The sequence below is a fragment of the Vombatus ursinus genome, unplaced genomic scaffold, assembly GCF_900497805.2.
Source record: "Vombatus ursinus unplaced genomic scaffold, bare-nosed wombat genome assembly UNPS02014826.1, whole genome shotgun sequence".
NCBI lineage: Eukaryota > Metazoa > Chordata > Mammalia > Diprotodontia > Vombatidae > Vombatus > Vombatus ursinus.
Window position 1 is genome coordinate 5084970 of NW_020954604.1, and position 22404 is coordinate 5107373.

At 35.7% G+C, this 22404-nt stretch overlaps 1 protein-coding gene across 5 annotated transcripts in view; it reads right to left on the reverse strand.

Moving 5' to 3' along the window:
• Window positions 1-22404, reverse strand: part of CD2AP (CD2 associated protein) — a 165979-nt gene that overhangs the window by 84308 nt on the left and 59267 nt on the right. For 4 of the 5 annotated variants that reach the window (XM_027838415.1, XM_027838412.1, XM_027838413.1 and 1 more), the window contains exons 5-8: window positions 12919-13039; window positions 10307-10494; window positions 3008-3095; window positions 2604-2698 (exon numbers count right to left, since the gene is read on the reverse strand). In XM_027838415.1, coding sequence (XP_027694216.1) covers window positions 2604-2698; window positions 3008-3095; window positions 10307-10494; window positions 12919-13039 — 492 coding nt within the window. The remainder of the gene's footprint in view (window positions 1-2603; window positions 2699-3007; window positions 3096-10306; window positions 10495-12918; window positions 13040-22404) is intronic. The other variant, XM_027838414.1, reaches the window with a different exon arrangement.

A 22404-nucleotide genomic window follows, 5' to 3' on the forward strand; every position in this document is an offset into this window, starting at 1 on the left:
CTGGGGACTCTCTATTTGGGAGATTTCTCTGGGTATATAATAAAACACCTAGCCAACAGAATGTAGGAAAAGTTGAAGTTGAAGAGTATCATTTCCTACCCCTAGCCCTGATAACTTGGAGACCACCTTTGGCAATCTTGGTAATGGGGAAGATTATCCATGGGTCAGGGTCTTCCTGATGTATGTGATGGCAAACTCAGCACCCGGGGGGCCCAATAGTTTTGATGTGATATGAAGCCTGCCCTACCTCACCATGAAGACTACCAATAGCTTTACACAAAAATATTTATAGCAGCTTTCTTTGTGATAGCAAAGAATTAGAAACAAGGTTGATGACTATCAATTTGAATATAGCTAAAAACTGCAGTATACCAATGTCTTTATTACTGTATTGTAAAGACATGATGACTATTATGAATATAGAGCATGAAAAAATTTACATAAAATGAGGAAGAGAAAACTAAGCAGAATCAGTATGCACATTAACTGTAATAATTAAATGCAAAAGAACAACCACAAAACACTAAAAAATGAATGCTGCAAAATTACAAAGAGATGAGATGACACCCCTGCCCCCATTCCTTTGCAGGTTCATTGCACATGTTTTAAAATTTATTGGTTTTGCAGATTTTTTCCCCCTCTTCTTCCTTTTTTTTTCTTTTGAAAAGTATTATTTGTTATATAGGAAAGCTGTCTGAGAGGAGGAAAAGGGAAGGATATTTGAAGATATAAAAAAATTTATTTTAAAATATACAGAAGACAGGGGAAGGAAGTTCAGAGAGAGATAAAGAACAGTAGGGCAGTTGCTATTATTGCATAAAATTTAATATAAACTTTAAAAATAAATATAAACATTTACTAAGTTCTTATATATAACTTCCTTGGGTTTTTTATATTGAAATATTAGTACTTGTTGGTGTTTGCTAATAAAAGTTCATAATAAGAAATAAAAGGGTCACTAACACAGATACTGAAAATCTATGGGAATAAATGCAGAGGGATGGGTAAGAGAAAGTCTGTAAACAAAATGCCTAAGTCACCATGGAACATAGAAGAATTGTGCTTCAAGTCCATAGATGGCAGCAACAAAGATCAGGAAAAGTCTGGAATAAATAAACCTAAAGCAGCAAAGGCTTTTAGTAAGGATGGCTGAAGAAGGATTTTAAAATGGTAATAAGGAAGGAGTATGCTAAAACTCTGTCCAGGTCATTCCAGTATGTTCTTTGCAGTTTCTGTTCTGTTGGCTTTTTTTTGTTTTTAACCAATTCCCAATCATTAATCTAGACTCCTTCCATGTCCTCACAGTTACTGAAAGAAGTAGAAAAAGAAGCACTCAACATTGGAAAACGACTGCCATATATGTAGACTTATCAGGAAAAAGCTAGGTTGCAGTTAAGTGTAAGGACATGGAAGGAGTACAGATGACCAACAATGGGAAATTTGTTTAAAGAAAAAAATAGAATGGTAACTGCAAAGAGCATAACTAAAGGTATGAGCAGAGGAGGACAGGACTGAGGGGTCCTAAAGTCAGGATTAACAAAGGACTAATCTGATTGGAGGAAAAAGCAGAAGTGGGATCTGTGCCTAAGATATTAGAGATTGTTAGGTGGTTAAATAACCAGGAAGGGCAGAGATATCTAGTATGGTGAAAAAAGCATTTGAAGTCAGAAGATACTTTGGTTCCACTCCTGGCTCTGCCATTATCTGCTTTTGCAAACTTGAACAAATCAGTTAAATTCTTTGTGCCTGAGATTTCTAAAATGTAAAATGAGTAGAGCGAGACCAATGAAATTTATAAGGGAAAGAGTACACAAGCATCACAGAGTTAGAACTAGAAGACCCTTAGAGATCTAGTCCAACTCCATATCTATCAGGTATCTATCAGATAGATAAAACACAAACTCCCTGGCCAGCGTTTAACATCCTCCATTTTCTAGCTCCAGTCTACTTTTCTAATCTCATTTCATAGCATTCTTTATCATATACTTTAGCTTTCAGCCAAACTGGACTTGTTTCATAAAGTTAACAAACCATCTTTCTCCTCTATCCTTGTGCATTCATAAATGACATCCTGATAGCTGAAATTTAGTCACTCCTCATATCTGTCTTTTAGAAACCTTTTCTAAAGATAGCCCAATACAAATGTCATCACCTCCATGAAGCCTCCCCTGTTTGCCACAACTCTATGTATTTTCTACCTCATCCAAATTGTCCTAAAACACACTGTCTGCATCATTACTTTGCCACCCTCACATTCTATCGTGTATTAAACTTCTTTCTATAAATGCAATATCCCACCAAGTACAAGGTAAGGTACCTGAGGGTAAAGCCTTTCTTTTTCTCTTTGTGTCCCCAACAATTAGCACTGAACTTTGAACAAAGTCAGTCCTTAATAAATAATTGCTGAATGGAATGTTTTCAAATTCTTTAATATTTCATTTGTACACAAATATCTATGGTTCTAAAATGCCAGAAAAAGAACCATGAGCATGTGAAATTATACCATCTCTAAAGTCAAATTTTTAAAATTAGAGGAAAACCTATTCTGTTGTGAAAACTAGACTAGTTACACCTAAATAACTGATGTAACTGAAATGTCATACCTTACTTATCAAATGGATGATTTCCCCTTCTTTAAAAGAAAGTTCATCGTCATTAGCACCTTCGTAGGCAAATAACGTTCTACAATATTCCTTAGCTGAAAAAGAAAATTGGCAGGGAGGGGAACATCAGGCTCATGGTTCATTACATGAATTCATTCATTCAACAAATATTTGTTGAGTGCCTATTATGTGAAAGGCACAGCAGTAAGTGCTATGAACAAATAAGCTGATAATATGTCTACATTTCCATAATTATTTAACTTTTTTCTTAAATGATATCCAATTACTCTAGTCATATGTATCAAATATGTCAAATACTGATGAACAAGAGCTAGAATATTTAGTTACATTTCCACAGTTTATGGAAAATTTAAGGCCAAAAAAAATTAACATATTAGCCTTACCTTTATATCTGCCTTCAATTTCTGCCTTTGCTACTTCTATACTCTGATACTGTGTTGATCTGAATCCTAGTGTATGTGTAATTAAGGGCTAGAGAACACAAAATATATTAATGATTTAATATAATGAAGCCAATAAAATTAGACTATAAAACTTTCCATTTAAAGTTATTCTACCTACCCCCTTTAAAATAACTAGTATTTTTTTTCTATGTGGAAATTTATAAAAATAATAGAATAAGCAAACAAAAGAGACTTCTAAACAATCTCTTAGAATAGGTAGTTCCAATCATTCAAAAGCACTGGTAAAAAATAAGATATAAACTAAATTATAGTATAGGAGTATAACAACTGTTCAGAGGTGACTAAGAGTATATCTACAGTATAAAACTTACTAAATCTTTAAAACCAAAAGAAAACCTTTAATAGATGACATAAGTGAACTAGAAGAAATTATTTATAATTTCATTGTTGTGAAAATATTTTCCATTCACATGGCATTAGGTTATTGTTAATTTTCCATGATTACAATGATCTCTGATGTTGCCTCTTTATATTCCAAAGGGTAGGAAGAGTTGGGCATGATATCTTGATGAATATGTTCTGTTTTAGATATAAGTTGGAATCTCTTCCTACAGAGAAAGTGAGGTGAAGGGAAGGGGAGGGGAGGGAAGAAGGTAAGGGGAAAAGGAGGGAGGAAAGAAGGAACAAAGGAAGGAAGGAATGAACGAATGAAGGAACGAAGGAAAGGATTTATTAAGCACCTGCTATGTGCTAGGCGCTGTGCTAAGTACTTTCCAAATATTATCTCATTTGATCCTCATAACACTCTGTGAGGTAGGTGTGCTCAGTATCAAAAGGCCCTAGGGGGATTTTATCTTTTCCCTATTAATGAGAAATGAATTAAGGACTGATCTAAGGTCAGAATTAAACCAGACTTTAGTGTAGGAAAAAAATATGATAGAGTTCTTGACCTACTGGTATGTTCAAACCTTTTCAACATTTAATCTTACTGAACTCTTTTTATTTGGCATTTGGTTCATTTTCCCACTTTACCAGATTTACTTTGCATTCTACTTCCATTCCAAGAACCTCATCATTCATCTATTTATTCTCTCCATCAATCTCACTAACACCTGCACTAGAAAAAGAGGAGGGGAAAAAAGTCTATAAAGAGAATCAATCTGAGAGTTCAAAACATAAGCTAAGTTCCGTCTGTATACTTTAATTGGGTAATGATACAAAGGATAAATGCAACTTTCTCTGTCAGTTTCTGAAAGTAAAATTAACTCTACTTCCTGAATTTATAATTTTGATGTAATTAAATGTATCCCATAAATGAATTTATTTCCAAAGGATTCAATTAGAATATCACCATATTTAGATATAATACTAAATTCACTATCTTAAGATAACATTTCTGAAGGTGATCATTTATGCAAAAATGACTGAAAAAAAGGAACATTGCCCTTCTATATGATATACATAAAATGAACTGGATATACAGTTTAAAATTTAAAGAATTCTGTTTCAACCTTTTAAAAACATCAGTAGGCAAGGCAGGGACAAACCATTTTGAAATGCTCTGAGGATCACAACATAGCCAGGCTTGTCCCAATTCACCATTAACAGAGCAAGTCAGCATTCAAGGGCCATGCCAACACAAAACGTTCACCCTGACTCTTCTAATCACCTGTCTTCATGTGCAGAACTTACTATCTTCATTTTCCAATAGCTAACAAGTTTTCACCACACTCTATGCTTCCCATCCCTATAAAACCGAACTCCTGTCCAAAAAAAACCCCAAAAAAACCCATCACCAATCTCAACTGTCTACTCATTCATTCCCATACACTCTGAACTTCACCCCTATAACAGACCACTCCAGATCTGCCCTCCCCTTCAACTATGCCCTCTAGAAGGCCTGCTCCAGTCATAATCAACAAACTTCCGTTAATTTTAATCCTCTCTTAATAATTAATGCAGCTTTTCTCCATTAATAATCCTTCCATTTTTTTGGAACTCACTGAGACCTAGTTTACTCCTGATGACACTGTATCCCTGATCACCCTTCCCAGTACTGGTTTCATTTTCACTCACAAATCCACAGTCATGGATTCTGCTTTCTCATACAATCTCCTTCTGTCTTCAATTTTATGGTTTAGTTCAACCCATTAACTTTCATAGTCACAAATATTAGTTATTTCCCTTGTCATATCATGTTTTCTTCTCTTCACCCAGTCTTCACTTTTACACATGCGAATGTAGAGAAAGAAAAGGAATGTGACAAAAACTAATAATCTATTATTGAAATGATCTGCTCCACTGTCTTGCTTGCAATATTTTCATTTAACCAAGAAGTTCTGGATTTTGACTATGACATTCTTAAGTATTTTCAATTTGGAATTTCTCTCAGGATGTGACTATTGGATTCCATTTTTACTCAACTCTGATTTCAAAGGACGTGGAAATACCACATCTAGGGTTTTTGTTTCATTATGGTTTTCAGGGAGTCTGATGTTCTTAAATTGTCTCTCTTTGATTTGTTTTCCAAGTCAATTGTTCTTGATTGCGAGTATATGACGTTTTCTCATGCTTTTTAATCTCTGAGATTGTTTTAAAATTTCTTCTTGTTTCCTAGTCACTTAATTCTATTTGCTCCACTCTGTTTTTCAGGCAGTGCACCACTTGAGGATAAACTTTTCTGACTTCTATTCTATACTATTTATACTCATTCCAATTTTATCCTCAGAAATTCTTACTTCATTTATAATTTCATTTTCTATCTCTTGCTTCATTTCTTTCAGTCACTCTTGGGGTCCTTGCATCCTAGCCGTCTGTTTTTCCTCTGAGGTTCTTTGTTTATACTTGTAGAGTCATTCTCTTCTTCTGGGTTTGCTTCCTGGTCATTTCTTTTTTAAAAAAATTAATTTATTTTAAACTTAAATACACAATAAGAAAAAAATGTTATAAACTTAAATATAACATAAGAAAAGAAAAAGAAGCATTGCCATGTGCACAGCAGAACATAAGAGGATTCAAAATATACAGCAACAAATTTCCATTTCAAGAAAGCATATATAATAAATATTAAACACTGTGTTGAGCTATCCATCTTTTCTTTGCTTCCTGATCTTTATTTTATGTTTGTGTGTATCACTTATTTCCTATCCCTCCTGACTCCTCTACTTTACTTCTACCCACTACCTTGCCTTCCTATTACTTAATCTATGCCCCCAAAGATCCCTCCTTTATCCTCTCCCTCTACTCCCCCCTCCCTAACCCTTTAGCCTTTCATTTCTTTCTAAGGCTTTTATGCCCTTTTAAATTTATATGTAGTTCCCTCTTTAACCTATTTCTAATGAGAGTAGGGTTCCAGAACTACTAGCCCTCCTCCCTCATCTAATTCCTCTGTGTCACTTCTTCCACTCATACCTCCTTTGTATAAGATAATTACTTTTTACCTTTTCCTAGATGGTTATCACATCGCACTCAGCTCTACCCCAATCTTTCTTTCAAACTACTTAATTACTAATAACAACCTTAGACATTAACAGTTTGCATTTCCTCATGTAAAAAGTAAACAGTCTGTCCTTATTGAGTCTTTGATTTTTACCTTGGATCTTGTATTCAAATTTTCTATTGATTTCAAATCTTTTTGCAACAAAATCCTGAAAGTCTGGCAATTTATTGAATATCCATTTTTCTTTTTGTTTAGAATTATGCTTAACTTTGTTGGGTATGATATTTTTGGCCTTAAGCCCAGGTCTTTTGCTCTTCAATATATAGTTTTCCAAGACCTGCTGTCTTTTAGTGTAGCCACTGCTAGGTCTTGTGAGATTCTAATTGTGGCTCTGACATATTTGAATTGTTTTGTTCTCGTTACTTGTAACATTTTCTCCCTGAGCTGTGGGTTTCAGAATCGAGCTGTGATATTCCTGTAGGTTTTCCTCACAGGATCTCTTTCAAGTGGTGATGGGTGGATATTTTTCTATTTCTACTTTCCCATCTGGTTATAACACTACAGGACAATTTTCTTTAGTCATTTCTTGTATTATTATATCAAGATCCTTTGTTTTAATCATAGTTTTCAGGTAGTCTGATTATTCTTATGTTTTCTCTTCTTGATCTGTTCTCCAGATCAATTTATTTTTCCTATGAGATGTTTCACTTTCTTTTCTATTTTTTCATTCTTTATATTTTGTTTTGTTATTTCTTGGTCTCTTATAACTTCACTGGCTTCCCCTTGCCCAATTCTATGACTATCCTTTTCAAGGAGTCATTTTCTTCCTTAAGATTCTGGATCTCCTTTTCTAGTTGGTTGACTTTCCTTTCATAATCTTCTTGGTTTTTTTGGATTGTTCTTATTTTTAATTTTTCATCAATCTCTCTCATTTGATTTTTAAAGTCTTTCTTAAATTCTTCAATGAATTCTTTTTGGGCAGGTGACCATTTGACATTACTCTTTGGGGTAGAAAAGGTTATTTTTGCTTAAATACCCTCCCCTGAGGAGGAACCCTTCTCCCATAATAACGTCTACATAGTCTTCTACGTAGTAACTTCCCACAGTAACTTCTATGTAGTCTTCTAATGAAGTAGTCTTCTCTACTCCCACAGTAACTTTCTATGGTTGGGTTCTTTCTCCTTTGCTTGCTCATTTTTTTTTTTAATTTACAGCAGCTTGTTATTGTAATCACTTCTAGTCCTGGGATAAGGGAGATGGTGTCTCTGGCCTCAGATCCTCCAGGCAGTTCTCCCCTCTGGCCTGAACTGAAAGCAAGAACTCCACCCTCCTATAAGTATCCACAGCCAACAGCATTCCCTGCCCCACTGCTTCTGCATTTACCTGCCAGTGCTGGTTAGTTCCTTTCCACCCAGGGCCACTTCTCTGCAGCACAGCTGGGCTTGCTGTCCCTTATCAGCAGAGGTTCCCTCAATCTTCCCCTGCTCAGACACCTGACTCCCCACACTGTCCAGGATGTGAAAGTTCCTGTAGCCCCAAAGCTTGCTGCTTGCTGTTTCGGAGGAACTAGCCTGGAGGTGTTTATACTTCACAGGGATCAAACCTCAAATCTTCTCTGGTTGTCTTAGGAGACCACTGTTCTGTCCCAACTTTTATTTATTTTTACCTGCTCTACGTTCACCCTGAGGGGCTATTTTGTCTTATTTTTGGAGGAAATCTGGACAGCATGGAATGTTCTGACATACTCCACCATCTTCCCAGAATAATCCCTTAGTCATTTCTTATCCCATAAAACTTCTTCACTGGGTCCGATATTTTCTTGTTTCATATTTCCAGTCTCAATTTCTGATTTGGGACTTCGTACTCTGGCCAGTCTCCACCTATACTCGTGAATTTTTGGATAGAATATTTAAGCCTTGTTTGGTCCTGTCTACAATTTCTGAGGTTCCTACAAGAGATTAAACTTTCCCTGGCTTTTCTATCAGCTTCTCTCCTCCATCTCCCAAAGTGACTCCAGACAGAGCAATACATGATTGACCATCCTAAAACATTCTCAGACGGAGGGCTATAGGTTTCTGATCTTCTTAGTGAACTGGCAGAATTCAAGCCTATTTGCCTTAATGTGTGCTAACTTCCAAGGCAGAGACCTCTCTCTAGTGTATACAGGCTGTCTTCTTTAAGTTTTGGACTGTGTGAAGGAAATCAGTGTTGTTTCTCTGTTTCAATTAAATTTCTTGAATCATTAATGGATCTGATGCCTTTTTCAGATCTTTGCTATTGCAGATATAAGAGACTTAGGCTCCTTTATTAACTTTCATATCACCATCTTACCTGAAAGTAGGTCCTTAACTAATACTTTAAAGGGTCCTTTGAGACACCTAAGTCTTCTATCTAGTACATCAGCAATAAAAATATGACAAGTGGCTAAAGCTTTGCGAACCTTCATTTCTTCTCTTTGGGTGGGGGAAATAATTAACATTGGCACTACTGACTACCTAACATAATCATAAAATATTAAGATTGTTCTTATTAATCAAATGACGGTATATAATAAAATGTCCAATTCAACAACATTTATTAAATGCCTTTTATATGCAATTCAAATGTATTATACCTTGCTAGAATAAAAACACAATATGAAAAAAGAGTCCTTGCTCTCAAAGAGCTTGAATTCTACAACTTCCAATCAAAACTACCACAATAAAGAAAATAACATGGTCAATTCAGAAAGTATCCAAAAAACTCACAGGATGACAAACTCTATCTAAGTCTACTTAATACCAAGGATCACAAGGGTGTCAAATCCTTAGAAGGAAACATCAGAATTGATTTTTACTTGCCAAAAAAAAAAAAAAAAAAAGGTACAGACATAACTAAAAGATCAACTACGCAAAAAGGCCATTGAATTAATAGCCATAAAAAAATCCCTTAAGAACTATCTGTTAACATTTCAGAATGAAAAGAGAAAATGAATACTTCTAAAACTCCAAGGTACTATAGTCCACCTGATGGTTTTTGTAAATGGTATTAAACTTGTGGTTAATTGTTTGTTCCTAAGAGTTAATCATCTTTAAAGGTTTTTATTCTTTTAAAAACATTTTTACTATGATTTGTTTGTCTGGCATTACAATTTATTATTTCTTATGGTCACATTTCTCAAGGCATCCAGGTGGCGCAGTGGATAGACGCTAGGCCTGGACAGAAATATTCATCTTCCAGAGTTCAAATTTAGCTTCAGACATTTCCTGACTGTGTGACCCTAGGCAAGTCATTTAAGCTTGTTTGCCTCAGTTTCCTGATCCATAAAATGGGCTGGAGAAGAAATGGCAAACCAATCCAGTACCTTTGCCAAGAAAACCTCAAATGGGGTCACAAAGAGTCAGAAATGACTAAAACAACTGAACAACAGCAGAGAATCCTTGTGAAAAAGATCCCAATATGTTTCTTCTATTGTAAAACCACAAACAATTCTGATGATGATCAATTATCTGGTTGTAAAGCATACTGGGAAAATCATCTCTTGAACGGTAAAAAGGCAATTCATGGCAGAAATGAAAACATTTTCCCCCATTTTATTATTTTATCCATTTAATAGACTAGTTATACAAAAAGACTCCCATTGCTTAATAATATCAAATCGTAGTAGAAAAGAAAGAAGAATTAGAAAATATGCAACTTGAGCTAATTCAAATTATTTTGGAGAAAATATCTCAGATTTTTTGGGTTAAATGATCACTAGCTTATTCATCACCTCAAAAAATCAAATGAAACAAAAGTGAAGTGAACTTTACATTTTCATGTGTTCTATGTGTATTACAAGTTTAAGTTCAGTTCTGTACCTTGTCTGGTCTTCTTTCATCTACTTCATTACTGGACATTCTCGTCCGGAGCTTCACTGAACCTTCTTTAAAAATATCTCCAAATCCAACTCCCCGAATTTTCTTTGGCTGTGCAACTGATCCAGCTACAGTTTCACTCTCATTTCCTGGAGAGGCTAAAGGTGAGGTAGGGCTAGTAAAAACAGCTTCTGAAAAAAAAAAAAAATTTTTTAAGAAAATTTAGCACAAAAAACATACTTACTATACAACAAAAAAAATCTTAAATTTCACTCCACATGTGAAAGCTTATCTTAATTCTAAGCTACATTGATTTCTTTACCAACTCTGAATTTCAACATAACTAACTGTATATACCACACATTTCAACAATGATCTACTACTTAATAACTTAACGGGTTTATTTGTCTCTCTGTGTCTTGCTTCCCAAATCGAAAGACAAATAAAAAGCAAAGCTGTAACCATTTATCAGATATGGTTATGTGCTTTCCTTAACCTCTCCAACAAAGTTAAATCAAAATTTCATTGCTTTAGGTCAAAGACTTGCAGAACAATGAATAAGTAATAAAGATAATAATTCTCCATAATGTGAAATAATTTAGGTTTAGAAGTAATTCCATGAGTTATTTCTTTTGATCCTTAGGACAGCCTTGCAAGGAAGGCAAGGAAGATATCCCCATTTCACAAAGCTTAATTGCCTTACTCAAGGTCACATGGCTAATAAGTGATAAAGCCAGAATAGAATCGAGATTTTTTTTTGCCTCCCAGTTAAGTGCTTGTTTAAAAAAAAATTTAAGATAAAATAAGATCCTTGAGTAAAAATATTGGTTAATCCATAACCAATAAATAACTTTACAATACTAAGTCTTTGGTCCAATTCATCCTTATGTCATTTTAAAGGAAAGGTTTAAAATAGTCATAGTTCAGATTTTGGAAGGACAATGCAATAGACTCAAACAACTATATATACATTTTCATGCCAAATACTAAGAAATTTTAATGCTCTAGAGTGAATACAGTGGTTAAACAAAAAAGAGAAGGGGGAAAAAGGGAAAGCAGAAGACGGAAAAAGGAGAGGAAACAACGCAAATGTGGCATATATGTTCTGTACAAAACAAATATGATCTTCCAATATGTAATGTGCTATAATTGATTTCATTGATATATATATGTTTATGTATATATAATATAGTATTCGTATACAGGACAAAATAATTTAATATATAATGTGCATACATAAACATACATGTATGTGTATAAATACATATGTATATATATAACAAACACACAAGGGAGAAAATATGCTCTTTTTTTTAATTTGAAAGCACTTTCTGTGTAGATTGCTACAGTTTGCACATGACCATTATCCAGCAGAGTTTATGATGTTTAAGGCAAGAGGGAGACTTCTATAATCCTTCTATTCGTTTTTATACTGGCAATTCCTCAAAGTCACTAAAAATCAAGCTAAGCTAAGAGTTAGAATTCAAAAGTCTTAGCATTTAAAATTGTAACATTAACATAAAAACCTCAATGTCTTTGCAAAGAAACTAAAGGAAAAGTTACACCCAGATATTGTTTTACTCAAGATTCCAGGATCCCTACTTAACTTTAGAGTCTAGCTCATATCTTCATCAATAAAAACTGTTACATCTAAAACTTAAACTCAAATCAGCCTTAGGGAAAAGTTGGAAAGAACCAGTATTAAAATAAAATATGATAAGCAACATCAAGGCCTATCACAAGCAAATTGGTTAGAAGTATTTCAAGGTATGATATTATAATGGTTATTACCTGTACTTTTTTAATTCTTTATAGTTTGTAAACTGTATATATGTATATGTTGAATAATATATCTTTCCTTGGTATTACTACCTCAATCATTTCTTATTTCCAAAAGGATGAATGAGACCCTAGCTTTCAGCCCTACTCCTCCCCCAATCTTAATGAAGAACTGACTAGCAAAAATCAGCTAAACATTACATTCTAGGTTGATGTTTCCAGGGAAGTCTCAGTTACAAATCAAACTAGCATCATCAATAATCCTTGAGAGACTACCTTATTTATACATATCTTTGATCAGAGAACTTTTTTATTACTGTTTCCTACATGGCTAGTCCTTAAGGGAGTAGCCTAGTACAATGGAAAGAGTATTAACTGAATAATCATAATCTTTATAAATTTCCATTCTATCACTTTCCTAATTCAGTTTCTCTTCCTTGGTTGTTTGATTCTCCACTCTTTTTTCAAAAGTGGAGGGGAGGGGAAGAGAGAGGGAAAAGAAGGGAAGAGATGTGAATTTATTAATCTCCTACTATATGACAGGTACTGTGCTAAACAACTTTACAAATATTATCTCATTTGATTCTATCATTGGGATCCTTCCATAATTTCATTAAGTCTGAAATTATGTGTGAATTAGCTAAAAGGTTCACAAATGGTAATCAAGCAAGGAGACTAGTAAATTACTGATATCAGAAGGAGCTCTTAAAAATTATAGAATAGTACACACTATTTCCCCATCAGTTGAGGCTTTTTTTTAAATGCTACCCCTCTTTATTGATCACTTGATCAATTAATAAAATAGTATGCTACATTCCAATTTCAATATGATTTACCTGATTCCTCTTGAGCTTCATGGGCTTCTCCATCATCAGCCATCTCTAATTCTTTCACAAAATTTGAGGGAAATAGTCCTGACTTGTTGTTCAAAGTTCCACTCCACCAGCCTTCTTCTACCTAAGAGAGTTCATAATTCACTTTTTTGCTTTTTTAAAAAATAAAATACTAAAAAATATTAACAAAGCAAAGATTAATTATCAAGTATTTATTAAGTGCTTACTATATGCCAATCACTATACTAAGCCCTAGGGATAAAAAAAAAGTCCCTACTCTTTAACTGAAAGAAAAAAAATATAGATAAATCAGTATATACAAAACAAATGAGAGTAAATGTAAGGTAACATTAGAGGGGAAAGTACTATCCACTGGAGGGAAAAGTACTCCTACAGAAGTTGGCACTTGGGGGAACTAGGTGGCACAGTGGATAGAGCGCCGACCTTTAAGTCAGGAAGACCTGAGTTCAAATCTGGCCTCAGACCAAACACTTGGGCAAGTCACTTAACCCTAATTGCCCAAGGAAAAAAAAAAAACAAACCAAAAAACAAAACAAAACAAAACCAAAAACAAAACAAAACAAAACAGAAGTTGGCACTTGACCTGAGTCTTAAAAGAAACCAGAGATTCTAAGAGGCAAAAGTGAGGAGAGAAGGGTATTACAAAGATAAGGGCCGGTGCAAAGAAGATGAAGCATCTCATGTGAAGAACAGTAAGTAGGCCAGAATGGCTGTACCACAGAGTATGTAAAGTAGATTAAGTGATTGATTAAAAAGCCTGTAAATACAGAAGCCAGGTTGTAAAGAACTTTAAATGCCAAAGATAGGAGCTTCTGACTATTGTTACAGGTAGTAGGGAATCATTGGCTTATAGCAATCACTAAATAGGAAGGGGTTGATATGGTCAGGCCTATACTTTAGGAAAATCACTTTGGCAGACATGTGGAGTAGGAATTTAAAGTAAAAAGAGACAAAGCAGGGAATTGAATTAGAAGGCTATTGCAACAGTCAACACAAAAAGTAATGAGAGTCTAAACTAGAATGGAGGCTATATGAGAGGAGGAGACATGCCTGAAGGATATTGCAGAGAAAGAAACTGAAATTATAAGATGTGGCAATTGATTGGTTATGGGTGAGGAAGAGAAGAGAGATGGGAAGGAGGGAGAAAAAGAGGGAGAGGATGGGGGGAGGGGGAGAGGGAGAGAGAGAGAGAGGGAAAGAGAGAGAGAAATTATGTCTAAAAGATAAAGCAACTTCAAATGTCTCCATGATCTAGGACAACCAGAAACCAAAAGGGTTTAAAATTTAAAAAAAAAAAAAAAAAAAGCCTACTTTGAGCTCACTCAGTATACTGTTCCCCACCACTCATCATGCTACAGGCAACAAGGCTGCACCAGCCAAGCCCAAGACTTGACCCATGGACTTGCAACAAAACCCAATCTCATACACTGGTCCACCCTTCCTCTTTCCAGTGCCAAGGAGACCCTGCTCCAGGATGTGGGAGTTTGTTGACTCTTCAGTGGCCAAGCATCACGGCAGCATTCTGTGCTGTAACAGATTTCTGAAGGAGAATGGAAGAACAGAGGGAACAAGGCAGGACACATAACTGGGCTTAAAAGAGAACTCAACACTACACTCTAACCCTCTACCCCTTTGTCCCAGAGCCTTGGAGACCTAAACTCCACATAGCAAAAAATCACCTCTGGCTTCGTGGCACCTGTGTGATACATTTGAACTGGCAAGCCAGAGAAATGAAGAAGAGAAGAACTAGACAGAACACTGTATACTTGTATAAGAGTGAGGGAAGCTCCATGTAGCACACTACTAGGCCTGAGGGAAAGAGCTCAGCATCTAACTGGAGCCATTTCTGTCCTCCAAAAAGTCAGCTGGAGTGGAGATCTAGGCAAATGAACCATGAATTGCTTAGTATGGGAAGAAGCTAAGAAATTCTGAGATCCAGCCACCAGGGAAACAGAGAGAATGGTGTCAATATAGCTGAGTAAACGGGTAAGGTAAGGGGGGAAAAGACTGAAATTAACAAAGATATCAGGAAAAAGAAAATTCAAAGACCTTGAACAAAGATCTTTGTTGAGATAAATCAACAAAGAAATCATTAACAACAGAAGGAAATATGGCCTCCAGATATAGTAAACAAGTTCAGGCATCTATGAATAAATGCAGGGGGGTGGAGCCAAGATGGTGGAGTAAAAGCAGTGACTTGCTTGAGGCTCTCTCCCAAAACTCCTCCAAATACCTGTAAAAAATTGCTCTAAACTAATTCTAGAGCAGCAGAACCCACAAAAAGACAGAGCGAAACAAATTTCCAGCCCAAGACAACCTGGAGGGTTGATTAGAAAGGTCTATCACACCATGCTGGGAGAGAAATGCAGTTCAGCGTGGGCATGCAGGCAAAACAAACTTCAGTGAACATGAAGCAAGCCTCAGAGGACTGAATCATGGGCAGCTATGGCAGTTTCCAGACTTCTCAACCCACAAACACCAAAGACAACTTAGAAGGTCACTAAGAAAAATCTTGTGACCAAGGTGGGAGAGAAGCTCAATCCCAACCCAGGTCCCAGGCCCAGTCCCTGAGCAGCTCCAGGGCCCTGGCTGCTTCTCGCCCACAGACTGAGGGGGAATCAAGGGGGATTACAGTGATCTCTTTGCTGGTTCTGAGGCAGGGTTCTCTTTCTTTGCCTGTACCTGGATCTGGGTTATACCTCTGAGTCGCAGTCCTGGGGTAAGGAGGAATGCTGGCATGTTGGAGCTTGTGGTGACAGTGGAGAGGGAATCCTCCTCACAGTTCCAAAGCAGAAAATGGTGCTTGTGGTCACTCATAGACCAAAACACAGACCAGGAAAGGAGTAAACACCTTGCCCTTGATCATACTACCTTGGAAGAACTGAAAACTTACAGGTCCCTAGAAGTATCTCTGAAAACAGCTGCACAAAACCCCTGAAGCTTGTGACAGTACATTCTCCACACTGGAAGCAGACCCCTAACTTAACAAAGGGTTTAAAATTCAAATAATTGGCTGGGATCATGAGCAAACTGCACAAAAAAAAGTGAGACCATAAAATCTTTCTTTGGTGACAAAGAAGATCAAAACATACAACCAGAAGAAGACAACAAAGTCAAAGCTCCTACATCCAAAGCCTCCAAGAAAAATATGAGTCAGTCCCAGGCCATGGAAGAACTCAAAAAGGCTTTTGAGAAGTAAGAGGAGCAGAGGAAAAAGAAAGAGAAGGAAGAGAAATGAGAGTGATGTAAGAAAATACTGAAAAGCTAGTCAATAGTTTGCTAAAAGAAACCCAAAAAAATACTGAAGAAAATAACACCTTAAAAAATAGCCTTATTGAAATGACAAAAGAGGCCCAAAAAGCCAATGAGGAGAAGAATGCCCTAAAAAGCAAAACTGGCCAAATGGAAGAGGAAGTCCAAAAGCTTATGAAGAAAACACTTCCTTAAAAATTAGAATGGAACAATTGGAAGTGAGTGACTTTATGAGAAATCAAGACTCTGTAAAACAAATCCAAAAGAATGAAAAAATAGAAGACAATGTAAAATATCTCACTAAAAAAACAACTGACCCGGAAAACAGATCCAGGAGAGAGAATTTAAAAATTATTGGACTACCTGAAAGCCATGATCAAAAACAGAGCCTAGACATCATCTTTCAAGAAATTATCAAGGAAAACTGCTCTGATATTCTAGAACCAGAGGGTAAAATGGAAATGAAAAGAATCCACTGATCACCTCCTGAAAGATATTCCCAAAGGAAAATTCCTAGGAATGTTGCAGCCAAATTCCAGAACTCCCAAGTCAAGGTGAAGATATTGCAAGCAGCCAGAAAGAAACAATTCAAGTATTGTGGAAACACAATCAGGATAATACAAGTTCTAGCAGTTTCTACATTAAGGGACCAGAGGGCATGCAATGTAATATTCCAGAGGGCAAAGGAGATAGGATCACAACCAAGAATTATCTACCCAGCAAAACTGAGTATAATCCATCAGGGGAAAAAAAGGACATTCAGTGAAATAGAGGACTTTCGAGCATTCTTGATGAAAAGACCACAGCTGAACAGAAAATTTGACTTTCAAATACAAGACTCAAGAGAAGCATGAAGAGGTAAACCAGAAAGAGAAATCATAAGGGACTTACTAAGGTTGAACTCTTTACATTCCTGCATGGAATGATGATATTTGTAACTCATGAGACCTTTGTCAATATTAGGGTAATTGGAGGGAAAAAATTATATGCATAGACAGAGGGCACAGGTGAGTTGAAGATGAATGAGTGATATCTGGAGAACAAAATTAAGGGATGAGAAAGGATTATACTGGGAGAAGGAGAAAGGGAGAGGTAGAATGGGGTAAATTATCTCACATAAAACAGACAAGAAAAGGCTTTTACAATGGAGGGGAAATGGGGGAAGGTGAGAGGGAATGAGTGAATCTTATTCTCATATGATTTGGCTTAAGGAGGAAATAACATACACACTCAATTGGCTATGGAAAGCTTTCTTACCCTGTAGGAAAACAGGGAGGAAGGGGATAAGAGAGCAGGGGGAATAATAGAGGGGAGCGCAAATTGGGGGAAGGAGTAATCAGAAGCAAAGACTTCTGAGAAGGGACAGGGTCAAAAGAGAGAACAGAATAAACAAGGGGTAGGATAAAGAGGAATATAGTTAGTTTTCCACAGCATAATTACTACGGAAGTGTTTTACATGACTACACAAGTGTAAACGGTATCGATTTGCCTGCCTTTTAAATGAGAGTGAGTGGAGAGGGAGGAAGGGAGAAAATTTGAAACCCAAAGTTTTAAAAACAAATGTTAAAAAATTGTTTTCACATACAACTGGAAAATAAGATATACAGGCAATGGGGTATAGAAATCTATCCTGCCCTACAGGAAAATAGAAGAGGAAGAAGAGATAGAAGGGGAGGGCAGATTAAGGGAAAGGGTATTCAGAATGCATGCTGTCTTGGGGTTGGGGTAGGGATGGGGAGAAAATCTGGAACTCAAAATCTTGTGTATGTGAATGTTGAAAACTAAAAATTAATTGATGAATCTTTAAAAAAAAATAAAAATTAATGCAGCAAAACAAAAGAAAACGATCCAACACTTGATGAGAAAGAGGACCCCGTGGAATTTGAGGAGATCATGGAATCACAACACATTGTTCCAGAGTGCTTTAAAAGAAAAATGAGAGGGGCAGCTAGGTGGTGCAGTGGATAGAGCACTGGCCCTGGAGTCAGGAGGACTTGAGTTCAAAACTGGTCTCAGACACTGAACACTTCCTCGCTGTGTGACCCTGCGCAAGCCACAACCCCAACTGCCTCACCAAAAATGAAGGAAGGAAGGAAGGGAGGGAGGGAGGGAGGGAGGGAGAGAGATGGAGGGAGAGAGAGAGAGAGAGAGAGAGAGAGAGAGAGAAATATAAAAGCAAAATTTATGGCCTGAACAGCAAAAATAATTGACAAAACAGAAAAATTTTAACATACAATGGCAAGTCTCACAAAAGGAGAGAACAATAAATTAGGAATGTAAATACATGAAGTGAAAGACAATCTAGAAAAAGAAAAGGCAAAAAAATATATATTAAAGAAATGTGCTCTCTATCCAAGTAAAACATACCAATCTTGAAGACAAGATGCATAGAAACAATGTAAGAATTGTAGGTATTCCAGAAGAACACAAGAAGACAAAAAACCTGAACTATATATAATACAAGAAATAATACACGAACTTCTGAGTGCAAAAAAAAAAATGAAATACCAAATTAAAGAATTAATAAATTGCCTCTAGAAAAATACGCAAGGATAAGAACTCACTATTTAACAAATACTGCTGGGAAAACTGGAAAACAGTATGGCAGAAACTAGCCATAGACCAACATCTTACACTGAATACCATGATAAAGTCAAAATGGGTACACGATTTACATATAAAGGCTAATATTAGAAGCAAACTAGGGAAAGCAAGGAATAATTTAGCTGTCAGATTTATGGAGAACAGAAGAATTTATGACTAAGAGATAGAGAACATTATGGAATGCAAAACAGATAATTTTGATTACATTAAATTGAAAAGTTTTTTCACAAAGCCAATGCAAGCAAGATTAGAAGGGAATGTATAGATAGATGGCTTTAAATGTGAATGGATTAAACAATCCAATAAAATAAAAAAAAATAAAAATTTAAAAACACAATAAAATTTAAAAAATGATAGATTGGATAAATAAAACCTTACAATTTATTGCTTACAAGAAATACCTTTAAAAACAAAGACAAACACAAAATCAAACTGAGGGGATGTGAAAAAATTTACTATACATATCAAATTAATAAAAAAAAGCAAGCATTGTAATTATGCTGACAAAGCAAAAACAGACATTCACAAAATAATAAGGAATAAACAAGAAACTGTTATATGATATTGAAAGGAACCATAGGCAACAAACTATCAATAATAAACTCATAGATCTGGCAATTAAGAAATCACTTGTAATCCTGGAGAGATCATCTTCAGTTGAATGAAATAGGAAGCCAGACTGCAGAGGATTTGGAAGACAGGAGAAGAAAGGAAGTAGAGATAATAAATACCAATAGCTTTTTTCAAAGAATTTAGGTAAGAAAGGAAAGGGAGATATCCAATGATAGCTTGCAGGTTTGGTAGAATCTAGTTACCCTTTTTTTAAGGATGGGACAGACATAAGTGTAGGAAATTTGACAAGACAAGAGGTGATGGGACCAAGGGTACATGTAGAGGAGTTGTTGACCATGGCAAGCTGAAGGGTCCCCTCCTCAGAAGAATGAATGGATGAGGAGGAGTAAAGAGAGAGCTCTCAGATAATGGCCTCAATTTTTTTCTGTGAAGTATGAAGCAAGGTCCTAAACTGAGTGGGAAGAAGAGCTGTAGAGTTCTTACATAAACATAAAAGATGACAGCACATAAAATCTGTGCAATCCTCACAACACACACACACAAGCAACTTCTCTTATTGATCTATGTCTACTAATACCAACATTCCATATTCCTTCCCAATCTTCTGCGTTAAAAGTGTCATGATCATCTCAGAAAGGCAACATGTTATGGTGGAAAGAGGATAAATTTGGAGTCAGAAAACGTGAGTTCAAACCCTAGATTTCCAACTTACCACCCTGATACACTTTGGAAAAACCATTTAACCTCTCTAGTCCTCAGTTTCCTCATCTATAAAATGAGTCAATTGTACTAGATGACCTCTAAGGTAGTTTTATAATTGTGATCTTTGAATCTTGACTTTCCCTGGTTCCCAAAATTCCAATTACCAGTATCTGCACACCTAATCTCCTTTCATATCACTATGCTAATAATACTGTATCTAAAAGGTTACATACCCACTCATCCCTTTCCACTTTCATTCTATACACCTTTGTCTGATTAATTTTTCTAATGCACAACCCTAATCTAATCATTTCACATTCAAAAACTTTTAAAAGCTTTTCAATGGCTTGTTAGCCACGGCATTGCAAAGTCCTTTAAAATATGGCTCTAACAAACCTTTCTATCACTTTTTTATAACATACCTTCTTACTCTATGCTTCTAACTAAAGAAAAGTATTTGTCATACTCTAAATACTTCTCATGCTTTTGTACATGTGAATTTTGGCAGAAATGTGATACTGCTACATGTTTATACTACAGTTGATATATATATATATATATATATATATATAATGCTATAAAGTTTATACTTTCCTTCCTGCTGATCCACCATCTGTTTATACTCTATTCATTCTTCAAAGCCCAGGTCAAATGCTAACTCTTTCATGAAGTCTTCTCTGATCCTCTCAATTAGAAATAATTTCTGCCTCAATCTCACAGCACTTTGAGCTTCTAAATACATCTTAATTTTTATTATATCTGTTTCCCTAGCACCTAGCACAATGTACCTCATATAACAGGTGCTTTAACATTCATTGAACATTGCAAAATGCTACTTTATAAGTTAATAAATGCATAGAAAAGAGTATGTAAATTTACAAATAAACATTTAAAAGTTTAAAAAGCCAAATAAAATTAGTTTCCAATAATAATTTGACAACATGGCTCGAGTTCAAATTAGCTGTCTTTTACATTTAACAAAAAAATTGTAATACAGTAAGAGACTGGAAGCAGTGAGGAAAAATTACTACCATACTGTAACAATCTAGGTAAGAGGCAACGAATGCCTGAACTAGAGTAATGGCCAAGAATTAAGAAAAAGGGATGAATTCAAGTAATGTTGTGACATTTGCATTGAAAAGATATAGCAACTGATTGGGTATGAAGGGAGTAGGATAAAGAAAAAATTCAAAGATAACTCTAAGGTTGTGAACCTGTGTGAAAAGGAGATTTGTGGCCCCTTTGACAAAAATGGAGTAGAGGGTTTTAGAGAAAAGATAAAGAGTTTTGTTTTGGAAATGTTGAGTTCAAGTTGCCTACCAGATATCCAAAATATGCAAATAATCAGGTACCCACCAGCACTGGTAGAAGAAGGTCCTCAACAGGAGCTAACTGAATGATACAGTGGAAAATACGCTATGCTTGCAGTCACAAGTACCTAGGTTCAAATCTTGGTTTTTTATTTACTACCTGTGTGAAATTTGGGCAACTCATTTTCCTTCTACGGGCCTAAATTTTCTCCTATGTAAAATGAGAGTGCCAGGGAGAAATGAGTTATAAAAGGTCCTTCGACCAGTAAATCCTATGATAGTAAGAGACAAGAGAGACTTGTTTGATACTGAGCAAATCACCTTGACCTTGTATCTTTATGTGTAAAATAAGGGGAAGAAAGGACATTAAAAGCAACTCAGTTACAAAGTACATTAATATTTACAATGCACTTTACAACACTGTGAAATAGGTAGTAAACATACTATTTTATCCCCAATTTAGACAAGAGGAAACCAAAACCAGGAGAAAAGACGTGATTTGACCATGGTCATCCAGTAAGTATTGGTTAAACAGGAATTTAGGTCTCTTGATTACAAAATCCAACATTCCTTCCATCTCTAAAAGCTGTGATATTTCATCAAATTTCATCTACTTCTAAAATAATATGACTAGATAATTTCTAAGGCAGCTGAAAACTAGGAAATTCTGTTATATCTTACATGCAAAACTGAATAGTCTTGATAGTAAAAATTAAAAGGAATTCAGAGAAGGGAAAAATTAGTAAGAACTGGAGTAGTCAGATAGTGTAACAGCAGAAATGGAACTTGAACTAAATTTTGAGGTTTGGGAAGAATTTTGATTGGTAAAGAAGAGGAGGGCATTCCAAATTATGAGATTACACCTCACAATCATGATGAAACCTGGATAAATTACCTCAACAGAGGGGAACAAAGACATTATACGCAGGTAAAACAGTAAGAGCAAACTAAGAGGCCAGAAGTGCATGGTGTATGAAGGGCAAGTACAATGAGAAAATCAATTAGAATGGAGTAGACTCTAGATGTT